This window comes from Phyllostomus discolor, chromosome 3 (assembly GCF_004126475.2).
Source record: "Phyllostomus discolor isolate MPI-MPIP mPhyDis1 chromosome 3, mPhyDis1.pri.v3, whole genome shotgun sequence".
Classification (NCBI taxonomy): Eukaryota; Metazoa; Chordata; class Mammalia; order Chiroptera; family Phyllostomidae; genus Phyllostomus; species Phyllostomus discolor.
The window spans coordinates 149,548,440-149,560,635 of record NC_040905.2 but is presented as its reverse complement, the minus strand read 5'-3'; the positions used below and the strand labels follow the sequence as shown (position 1 = coordinate 149,560,635).

Here is a 12,196-nt window from a genome sequence, read left to right as displayed (position 1 = left end):
TCTAGTTTCATTTTTTTGCATGTGGCTGTCCAGTTTTCCTATCACAATTTATTAAAGAGACTATCATTTCCCCATTGTATATTTTTGGTTCATTTGTTGTAAATAGGCTGCATTTGTGGGTTTACTTCTGGGTTCTCTATTATGTGTCTGTTTTTATGCCAGTCCCGTATTTTGTTGATTACAATAGCTTTGTAATATAGTTTGAAATAACAGAGTGTGATTGCTCCATCTTTCTTTTTTCTCAAGATCACTTTGGTTATTTGGGTTTCTTGTAGCTCCATACAAATTTTAGGATTGTTTGTTCTATTTCAACGATAAAAAAAGAAAAGAAATATTGGAATTTTGGAAAGGATCACATTAAATCTGTAGATTGCTTTGGACAGTACATTTTATTTAAAAAAAAACACATTATTTCTTCAAATTCATGAGCATGGACTATCTTTTCATGTATTATTTGGGTTTTCTTGAGGGTGGGAAAAGAGGATGGCTGGGGTAGGGGGAAGTGGTGGGGGAGAAATGGAGACAACTGTACTTGACCAACAATAAAAAAATACTTGTGTTTTCTTTCATTTCTTTAATTAATGTCTTATAGTTTTCAGTGTACATATCTTTCACCTCTTTCATTAAATTTATTTCTAGGTAATTTATCCTTTTTGATACAATTGTAGGTGGACAGAGTGGGTATCCTTCTCCAGTTCCTGTAAGATCAGCTTTCAGCTTTTCACTGTTGAGTATAATATTAACTGTGGACTTGTCATGTGAGAGTTTTTTTTAATCATAAATGTATGTTGAATTTATTTATCATAAGTGCATATTGTATTTGTCAAATACTTTTTCTACGTCTATTGATATGATTATATGATTTTTATCCTTCCTTTTGTTACTGTGATGTATCACATTGATAGATATACGGATGTTAAAAACATCCTTACATCCCTGGAATAATTCCCACTGGTCATGCTGTATGATCCTTTTAATATATTATTGAATTAGGTTTCCTAATACACTGGTACCTCAGTACTCATCATTAATTCATCCTGGAACTCATGATGAGTGCCGAAACTTACAAGTACTGAGCAAGCAGCAAGTGATGAAGCATTTTTCTGTAGTGGTGTCATGACTCACACAAATTCTAGCACGTGCAATGAGTCCTGAGCAAGCGCTGAGTGCTGAAACATTTTTTCTCATAAAAATGCAATGAGTACATGGTTTGACAAGTTCTGAAACCAATGAGAACTGAGGTATGAATGTATTTTGTTGAGGATATCTGTATCTATGTTCATCAGGAATATTGGCCTGTAATTTTCTTTTCTTGTAGTGTCTTTGTTTAGTTTTGGTGTCGGGGTAGTGTTGGCCTAGTAAAATGAGTTTGGAAACTTTCCCTCCTCTATTTTTTTGGAAAAGTTTCAAAAGAATTGGTATTAACTCTTTTAAAATGTTTAGTGATAGAATTCCCCAGTGAAGCCATCTCATTCCATACTTTTGTTTGCTGAGAGGTTTTAAATTACTGATTCAATCTCCTTACTAGTAATCAGTCTGTTCAAATTTTCTATTCCTGATTCAGTCTTGGTATGTTGTATGTTTCTAGGAATTTATTCATTTCTTCTAAGTTATCCTATTTGTTGGAATATAATTGTTCACAGTAGTCTCATGATCCTTTGTATTTCTTTGGTATCAGTTGTAACATCTCTTCTTTCATATCTGATTTTAGTTGAGTTCTCTTTTTTCTTTGTGAGTCTAGCTAAGGATTTGTCCATTTTGTTTCTCTTTTGAAAGAACTAGCCCTTAGTTTCATTGATCTTTTCTATGGTCTTTTTAGTCTCAATTTCATACATTTCTGCTCTGATCTTTATTTCCTTCTACTTTATTTCATTCTACTAACTCTGGGTTTCATTTGTTCTTTTTATAGTTCATTAGGATATAAGCTAGGTTGTTTGAGATTTTTCTTGGTTCTTAATGTAGGCATTTATTGCTATGAACTTGCCTCTTAGAATTTCTTTTGCCATATCCAGTAAGTTTTATTATGTTGTATTTGCACTTTCACTTAGAAGAAATCACAGGGGAAATTAGAAATTGCCTTAAAACAAGTGAAACATGGGGTGCCGGTAAGACAGTGCTAAAAAGAAAATGTATACTTATAAATAACTACACTAAAAAATAAAGACCTTGCATCAACAACCTAAATTTATTATCTAAAGCAGAAGGAAATAAAAAATAGAGTGGAGATAAGTAAAATAAGAAATAGAGCAGCAGTAGAGAAAAATCAATGAAACCAAAAGTTGGTTCTTGCAAAAGATCTAAAATAGAGCAAATTTTAGCAACATTGACTAAGGAAAAAAGAGGAGACTCAAATTGTTTAAATCTGAAGTGAAATTGGCAACATTATTCATTTTACAGAAATAAAAATGATTCTATGAGAGTACTATGAGCAATTATACACCAATAAATTGGATAACCTAGATGTACTTGAAAAATTCCTAGAATCACATAACCGACCAAGACTGAATCATAAAAAAATAAAAATATAAATATACCTATAACTAGTAAACAGAATGAACCAGTAATCAAAGATCTCTCAACACAGAAAAGCCCTGGGTAACATGGCCTCACTGATGAATTCTGGACAATACTTAAAGAATTTACACCAATTCTTCTCAAACTCTTCCTAAAAATTGAAGGGGAGGGAACCCTTATACTTACTAACTCATTCTATGAGGTCAGCATTACCCTGATACTAAAACCAGACAAAGGAAATACAAGAAAAGAAAACTAAAGACTAATAGTCCCTTCTACATATTGATTCAGAAATCCTCAACAAAATACAATCAGACCAAATTTAGCAGCATATAAAAAGTATTATACATCACGAACAAATAGAATTTATTCTTGGAATGTAAGGATGGTTCAATGTATGAATATCAATCACTGTGATATTACACATTAGCAGAATAAAGAGAAAATTCATGGTCATCTCAATTGATACAGGAAAATCATTTGACAAAATTCAACACCCTCTCATGATAAAAAAAAATAAGAAACTAAAAATAGAAAGAAACCACTTCAAAATAACAAAAACCATTTATGAAAACCTACAGCTAACAACATACTCAATGGTGAAGACAGAAAACTTTTCCCCTAAGATGAAGAACAAAACAGGAACACAATGTCCGCTACTGCCATTCAACGCAGTATTGAAAGTTCAGAGCATTAAGCAAGAAAAAGAAAAGTCAGGCCATGAAAGTCAGACAGGAAGAAATAAAATTATCTCTGTTCTTAGATGATGTGATCTCACATATAAAAGCTCCAAAATCCTAGTAACAAAAAAAAAAAGAGTCTTAGAATTAATGAAAAAATTCGACGAAGTTGCAGGATACAAAATCAATACATAAAAATCAGTTGTATTTTTATAAACAAATTATGAGCAATCCAAAAAGAAAACTTAAGCAATTTATAATAGCACCAAAAATAATAAATATTAAGGAATAGACTTAACTAAGGATGCAAAAGACTTGTACACTAAAAATTATAAAACATTGATAAAAGAAACTAAAGACACAAGTACATGAAAAGACATCTTGTATTCATGGGTTAGAAAACTTAATGTGAAGCTGTCATCACTGCTCAAATTAATCAACAGATTCAACTCAAATTCTATCAAAATACCAATGACTTTATTTGCAGAAACAGAAAAATCCATCCTGTAATTCATGTGAAATCTTAAAGGATCCTAAATGGCCAAAACAATCTTGGAAAGCAGAACAAAGTTGAAGGTCTCATACCTCCTGATTTCAAAGTTACTAGTAATTAAAATAGTATAGTGCTGCCCTGACCCATGTGGCTCAGTTGGTTGGGCATGATCCCACAAAACAAAAGGTTGCCAATTTGATTCCAAGTCAGGGAACATGCCTCAGTTATGGGTTTGGTCCCTGGTCAGGATACATGTGAAAAGCAACCAATGAATGTTTCTCTCCCTCTTTCTCTCCCTTCTTTTCCCTCTTTATTAAATAAATAAAATCTGAAAAGTAAACAGTATACTGCTGGCATAGAGACAGACATATAGACCAAAGCAATGGAATAGAATAGAGAGCCCAGAAACAAACTCTTCATATATGATCAGAAGTGTGCCAAGATCATTCAATGGAAAAAGGACAGTCTTTTCAACAAATGGTACTGGGAAAATTGTATATCTAGATGCAAGGGAATCAACTTGGATCCATACCTTATACCATATACAAAATGAATCAAAGACTTAAACATAGGAGCCAAAAGTATAAAACTCTTAGAAGAATACAGGGAGGGAAGAAGTTTCATAATAATGGATTTGGCAGTGATTTCTTGGATCTGACACCAAAAGCAAAAGTAACAAAAGAAAAATTATATAAAGTGGATATTATCAAATTTAAAAGCTTTTCTTCATCAAAGGGTACTATCAATAGAATTTTTTGAAAGGCAACACACAGAATGGAAGAAAATTCAGTTGACCCTTGAATAATGCCAGGATTAGGAGTGCCCACTCCCCATACAGTCAAAAATCTATAACTTTTGTCTCCCCCAAAACTTAAGTTGTTCCTCAGTATATACAGGGTATTGGTTCAAGGACAGCCCCTCCACTCCCCTCTTCCCACAGACACCAAAATCTGCAGATGCTCAAGTGCCCTATAACAACTGGTGTAGTTCAATGCATACAGTTGACCCCTTCACATCCATGGACTCTCAACCACAGATCAAAAACAGTGCAGGTATTTATTGGAAAAAATCTGCATATAAATGGACCAGCACAGTTTAAACTTGTGTTGTTCCAGGGTCAACTATATTTGTAAATCATAAAGCTGATAAAGGATTAATATCACGTTCTCTTAAAGCGAACCACAACTCAACAAGAAAACACAAAGTCTTGAATAGACATTTCTGTAAACAAGATATACAAACGGTCACTATACAAATGAAAAGATGTTGAACACCACTAGTAATTAGGGAAACGCAAACCACTTATCATCCTTTAGGACTGTTATTATCAAGGAAACAGAAAACAGCAAGTGTTGATGTCCAAGATGTGCAGAAATTGGAACCCTTATGCACTGTGGGTGACATTATGAAATGGAACAACTGCTGTGGAAAATAGTATGGAGGTTCCTCAAAAAATCAAACAGAATTACCTTAAAATCCAGCAATTCTACTTCTAGTATACATGCAGAACTGAAAGCAGAAATTTGAAAAGTTATTTGTACACTAATATTTATAGTAGCATATTCACAATATCCAAAAAGTGAAAACGACCCACATGTCCATGATGAGATGGCTGGATAAACAAAATGTGTGTATTTACAATAGTATATTATCCAGCCTTAAAAAAAAGAAATTCAATGTATGCTAAAACATGGATGAACCTTGAAAACATTAAAGTGAAGAAAGCCAGACACAAAAAGGACAAATACTGTATGATTCCACTTAAATGAGGTACCTGGAGTAGTCAAAGTCATAGAAACCAAAAGTAGAAGAGAGGTTACCAGGAACTTGGAGAAGGGTAATGGAGAATTAGTGTTTAACCAGTACAAAGTTTAGATAGGGATGATGAAAAAGTTCTAGGGATGAATAAATTTAATGGTGTACAACAATATGAATGTACTTAACGCCACTGAATTGTACACATAAAAAGTTCAAATTATAAATTTTAACAAATTACCTATTTTATCACATTTTTTAAAAAACTCCCAGTTGTTGGTGTCAGGGGGCATTTTTATATTTCCCCTAACCTTCCTGTGTCTTTGTGAACAATATGACACTGGACCCTTTAGAGCCATTTCTTTATGGTCTGAGTTCACACCTTCTAGCACCACTTGATCAGACAAACAGACAAGACTCTGGTATGCTCAGCTATAGCAGAAGGAGCAGTAACTGGCTTTGGCCATAGTTGCCTGACCTAAGAGACAACCTTTACCTAAAATCCTTTCCTTCAGTGGTCCTTAACCTTTGAAATCCTTTGAACATCTGATAAAAGCTAGAGCCTCTTGCTAGAAAAATGTCAATAAACTCAAGACTTCTGCTTATAATTTTAAGGGTTTACAGCTTCCCTGTGGTCCCCTAGGAAGTCCAAAGACCCCCAAGTTAAGGACCTTTTATTCGAAAGTGACCTCCAAGGGATGTCTATCCTCTTACTCAAATAGCAGATGTCAGCTAAGGGTCAGCTGCTTTTCTGTTTTACAGACAATGTTGTTAGAGGTATTATTATGATGGACTCTGGCCCTGCCAACTCCAGGAAAAGCTTAACAATCTCTATGAGCACATATCAAGAGACTATAAGCAGGGATTAACTATACATACTCAAGTTTGCTTTTGTTCAACCCTCCTGGATTTAGCCTTGAGAAAATGAAACCAAAGGAAGGAAAGAAGTAATGGACCTGGTTACTGGAAGGAATTTAGCAAGAAAACAATAAACCAAACACTCTTTGGACTAAAAGGACTGAGAGGCTTCTTTAGAGACCTTTACCTCTAAAAGTTACCAACACATTCCTGGCACATTATGCCAACAAATCCTTCAAATGTTTCAGCTGGGAGGGGCTGACATTCTCTGACTGGCTCAACATTACTGTCTACCGTTTTCCAGCAGAATGCTCACAGACCACAGGAAAGCTGACCATTCCACTGTGGCATGAAGAAAACATGCAAGTGAACATTTTTAGTTGGGCTCAAAATAGGCATGATGAATGATCTGAAAGCCTCACGTAAGACCCTGAACTTGTGTCCCATGCAGCCTGAGGACTGCAGCCTCCCCCTTGACTTGGCTAACACTACAGGTGCATATGTCACATTTTTCTCTTTCCCAGTGCAATGGGCCTTGCATCGGGCCTCGCCTAGCTGTGCAACACAGACAAGTCTTCTGCCAGACACTGGATGGCATCACCTTGCCATCAGAGCAGTGCAGTGCCCTTCCGAGGTAAGAGAAAACCATGCGCCTCCTTTCCCCAGACCCTGAGTCAATAGCATGGAAAGGTGATAGAAAGACTATATGTTTGTCCTCCAATCTCCCACAGCCCCAGAGTTCACATACCCTTCCTTTCACCTCAGTTCTCCCCAGGCCACTGGCCTCCTTGCACTTGCCAAATGGGACAGGCTGGGCTTTCCTTTCTTGGAGATGAACAGTGCACAGATTCCTCTGAAGGAAGCCTGATACCACAAGACCTGAACTAGCCCCAGGGTGAGCAAAAAGGTCAGGTCCACAAAGTGACCACCAGACCTTAAGGGCTCCAACAACCCCTCACTCTTGTTGACCTCCCTATAGAAGTTATGTTCCCATGAGGGCCTTTGTCCCTCTGTCTCTACCTATTGTCCCTATCTAGCCTCCATTTCCTGTCATATCTCCTTGCAGGTGTTCCCTTGGGGTGAGGGCCCACCACCTGATATAAGGCCCCAGCCCCTGAGACTAGCTCCAGGCTCTGCCTCTGCCAATCCACATTCTGGGTAGAGCTCATTCTTAGGTCTTGCAGTGAGGCAGACCTTGTAGAGATAAGCAGAGTCCCAGTTGGAGGAAGTGGCCTTCTGAGATATTGCAGCCTTTGAGTACCCAGGTCTGGTAGCACTGGAGGGAAGGTCTTGAGTTATCCATAATTACTGGTTTTGCAGCATTGTTTTCACATCTGCCCCCCACCCTGTCTGGCTTCAGCCCCCACAGAGGCAGGCTCTAACCCTGCCATCCTCCTCCTACAGGCCTGTGAGCACCCAGAACTGCTGGTCAGAAGCCTGCAGCGTACACTGGAGAGTCAGCCTATGGACCCTGTGCACGGCGACCTGCGGCAACTATGGCTTCCAATCCCGGCGTGTGGAGTGTGTGCATGCTCGCACCAACAAGGCAGTGCCTGAGCACCTGTGCTCCTGGGGGCCCCGACCTGCCAACTGGCAGCGCTGCAACATCACCCCATGTGAAAACAGTATGTCCCAATCCCAAAAAACCTTCTGCAGATTCCCCACAGGGCATCAGGTGCAGAGAATAGTCCCTGCGCCCCAGCCTGAGCAGAGGGCATTGGATCAGGCTTCCCATGAATTGTGAGCTGGGGCTAGAGTTAGGTATTTTCATGGTGCATGGGTGTGTGCAAGGATGTGTGTACACATATTTAGGCCACAAAAGATGGCTGGGTGTGCCCTAAAGGCTCCCTCCTGGCACTGAGAGAGAGCCAGGTGCTGTTGGCCAAGTGCCAGATGAAATCAGCCTCCAGCTCGCCGGCAGTTGCTTGGCTGGTGTCCACAGGTAACAACTAAACAGCAACTCTTTGAGGGGCAGGCTGCTACAGAGAAAGCACTGTTCCCAGTAAAGCAGCAGACAGAGTGCTTTCCGCTTAACAGGCCCTGCACCCATCACAGCTGTGCTTCTTACAGAATAAGGACCTGCTGATGACCTCCCTTGCCCCATAGCACCCACCAGACAGATCCCTGCCCTTGAGACTGACACTCCTTCACGCCCTCCTCCCTAAGGTCTGATCCTCCTCAGCCTAACACCAGCATTTATATCCCTGTTGGGTAGGGATCTACTTTTTTCTTCCTCTGGACCCAAAACAAATTGGGGGTGCTTCCCCACAGGGAAGGCAAAGCATGAGGCAAACAACAGGAAATTTTTACTTGTTGCAGCACTCTTTTCTCCCAACAGGAGAGTCCCAGGGCTGAGGCAGATGCCCGGGAGGCCCACAGTTCCAGTTGCTTTCTCTGCACTGGGAGGGGTGGTCTTTGTCCTCCTGTGTGGTGCTGACCCATCTTTGTGGTAGAAGTTCACCACATTCAGTACCACGTTCATTGAACAATGAAAGTAGCAGATTCATTATGTCAGTCAGAGGTATCCACAACCCAGATCAGCACTGGTAGTGAGGAGCGATCCAGCCCTTGCCAATACTGAACTAGAATGCCATGGTCTTCTGGCAAGGCCTAGTGAGGGGAAGGTGTAGAGAGGCTTAGGTGGAGAATACAAGAAAATGAAGCTTCCCCAGGAAAGGAAAGTTCTCACTCTGGGGATGTGGCCATCAACTAGGGCCTCACTAACATGCTGCCTCAAAGTACAACAAATTCTAGTCTTTCTGGAAACCATCTCAAGGAGGAAAGTCACTTAACTAAAATACCATGTGAGAAGGCGAGCTTGCCTAGGACGTGAGGTGGTCCTACAGAGGGAAATGACAGGCACTCTCAGGAAGGCAGGAGCTATCAGAAAAACAGCAGAGCAGCCTTAGGGCAGGGCCCCAGCATTCCCCATTGCCATTCAGCAGTAGCTGCAGCTTGTTGGCAGCCTGGGGCAAGTGACTGAGACCCGCTGGAGCAAGGTCAGCCCAGGGAACTGGACAGCAGTGGCCCCTCCAGGACAAGAATCTGGTGTCCAGGGCAGACCGGGTACCCACAGCCTCTGTTTCATGTTACCTTTCTGTCCCCTTCCCCCACCCTGCCCTTCTTTCCCAGTGGAGTGCAGGGATACCACCAGGTACTGCGAGAAGGTGAAACAGCTCAAACTCTGCCAACTCAGCCAGTTCAAGTCTCGCTGCTGTGGAACCTGTGGCAAAGCGTGAAGACAGGGCACAGGGAAAAACTCCACCCTGGCCGCACAAAGGACTCACGCAACCACCTTGAACAGAACTTAAGCTTTCTTTGTTTTATTTATTTATTTCCCCCTCCCTGCCCTCAACCACACACTCATCCAACCCCTTCCCCCAGCACACCCCCAGACATGAGGACCTCAGCATGTCTTCTCTTTCAGTTGGATGGAGGACAGGATGTTGGGAAAGGACAAGGACAGATGTCTAAAGGAGGTTGCAGAGCTGACCAGGCCAGACAGCAGGGGCTTCCCTGCAAAGCTGGCTTCCTCCCAAACATGGGTCTTGAAGAGACCTAGGAAAAGGCAGATACAGCTCCTGGAGACAGCAGGGAGCCAGAGCTCCCAGCAGGCATGACGGCAGGGTCCCAGATGGTTTGCAAAGCAGTGGCCAGACGTTGGACAAGCAACTGTGCCTTTCCCGGTGGTACACTATTAACACAGAAATATGCTGTCCCCGTCTCCTCCTCTGCTTTTGCCCCTCGGCCTTGGGAAGGGCAAGCAGGGAGGAAGGACACAATGCTGAGGGCAGAACCCAGCTTTAGAACTCAGCTCTGCTAGTGGGCGTGGGGGACACAGCAACGGAAACTCAAAACTTGGACACGTAGGAGTAGAGGAGGAGACAATCTGAGTAGCTAAAGCGCACAGTGCAGAGATGAAGTAGCGAGGGCAGAGGGGACAGAAGCAAAAAGAAGCCTGTGCATGATCCTCAGTGGGGCAGGGAGTGAGACAGGGGTGGAAGGAGCAGGCAGGAGCTCTCACAGAAGGGCTCTGAACCCTGCCTGTGCGCATGGACTCTGCAGGCTCGGGAGGGGGATGCTCAGAGCTCTGCTGCCCTCACAGAGGCTCAGGCTTTAGTGAAAGACTTACCCTCCGTGGGGTGGAGAGGAGTCCCTGCTCCCCATGCTGTCTCAGTGAACTTTCTGCCTCCACACCCATGGCAGAACCACCCCTGGCATCTCTCTATCTAGGTCTAGAGTCCCCCATCCTGGACCTCACTGCTAATGTGAGCCAGGGCATTCTGAACATGAACAGGTTGGGTTTTCTGCCTGGATGGCCTATGCTGCCCCACTTAAGGAGCCAGGGACTAGAGTCAGTCTTCAAAAACCAATTTATTAATCAGCTAGCCAGAGAGCAGCCATCAGGTCATAGCAACCACTCCATTCCAGAGCTGGCCAGGGCGTGGACAGCAGGCCTTCACAGCAAGAGTTGCCCTCCTATCTCGAGCAGGCTGGGGCAGGACAACTGGACAGGGTGATGGGGTGTGGTGGCAAAGCTGAAGGATAACGTTTCCAGGACCGTCCTCAAAGGCTTTTCAACCCATCCCCCCACCCCACCCCACCCCCCCCCACACACACACAGTTAACTACTAGACATCAACATATACCAGACTGGATGATTTGGCAAATGACTCACTCAGCAAGTGGCTTTGGACAAGTGATTTTGGCCACCTCTCCCTGAGTGGCCACAGTTTAATAGTCACGGCAGGGCAGGGTGGCCAGAGCCACTCACCCTTCAGGTGAAGCACCACTCCCTCCGGGGCCGCCACTGACACCACGACACATTTCCAGCCAGCCTGGAGGGATGGGCTGAGGGGGAGAGACAGTGCGCTGCACCCTCCCCGGGTGAGCTGTGGACCATGAGGTGAGCTTCTTTCTTCCTCAGCACAAAAATGGGCTCTAAGGAATCATGTTACTAAAAAAATCAGTGTAATGTTTATTTAAAATAAAAGAGGATGTTTTCTATGTATATCTTTTGTGAATATTTATTAGGATTTCTTGTATAAAAAAGTGCAATATTAATAATTGTACATTGTCATCCAGAAAACATAGTATTTGGGGGACATTTTAGTAACTTTCTGCAGTTGTGTTCCTGTAAACTCAGTGGTGATTATTGTATTGTTCCTGTTTTTAATAGAACCTGATGTTTAATTCTGGATCCATTCACTGTGTACAGAATACATTGTACAAACTAACATGGGATGATGGGGCAATAAGTGGGAATTCATTTGTGACACAGTAGTTACACACAGAATGAAGGAAGACAAATTCTATTCTACTACTAATGTGGCTGATTATTTCTAGTTTGATAGCTATTAAAAACCAGTGGCCAATATTCACATTTCCTACAAAGCAGGTGTCCTCCATCTCTGCCATGTGCCTGGTTGGACCCTTTGAAAGTGGGTTTCAGAGCAAGCTTGGAGGACCTGGGTTTGGGGTAGGAAGCCGCATGCTCCTTGCATGAGATGAATGTTCATTTACTGTTCTGTGAATTGTGACTCAGCAGCACCCCAAGATTATTAGGGCTGCTGAATAATATGGAAGGAGGCACCTCCTCCTCTAAAACACAAAACTGTATTTATATTTTTTGTACAGATAATACAGCTTATTTATTTAAATCATGTTGTCTGACTCTCTCTTAAGCTCAGCCGTCCCATCCTGTTTTGTGTAGGGGGAAAAGGCGGTGCCCGGCCACTTATGTATGTTTGGCTAAAGAGGAAGAATTGCAATTTTCAGCTTCACATGGGGGCAAGGGGCCCACACCTGGAGGGGCCAACTCTATAAAAGGACCCAGAGGAGCTACAGTTGTAGGTGTGCACATATTCCGACTTAGTGCTGCCCTTTGACAGTTGTC

General features: G+C 42.0%; 1 protein-coding gene across 3 annotated transcripts in view; it reads left to right on the top strand.

The window, feature by feature from the left end:
- ADAMTSL1 (ADAMTS like 1) overlaps positions 1-11,960 on the top strand; it is a 907,410-nt gene extending 895,450 nt beyond the window's left edge. For all 3 annotated transcript variants that reach the window (XM_036021558.1, XM_036021557.1, XM_028519737.2), the window contains 3 exons: positions 6,825-6,934; positions 7,705-7,925; positions 9,433-11,960. In XM_036021558.1, coding sequence (XP_035877451.1) covers positions 6,825-6,934; positions 7,705-7,925; positions 9,433-9,539 — 438 coding nt within the window. In that variant the 3' untranslated portion in view covers positions 9,540-11,960. The remainder of the gene's footprint in view (positions 1-6,824; positions 6,935-7,704; positions 7,926-9,432) is intronic.
- The last annotated feature ends 236 nt before the right edge of the window (positions 11,961-12,196 follow it).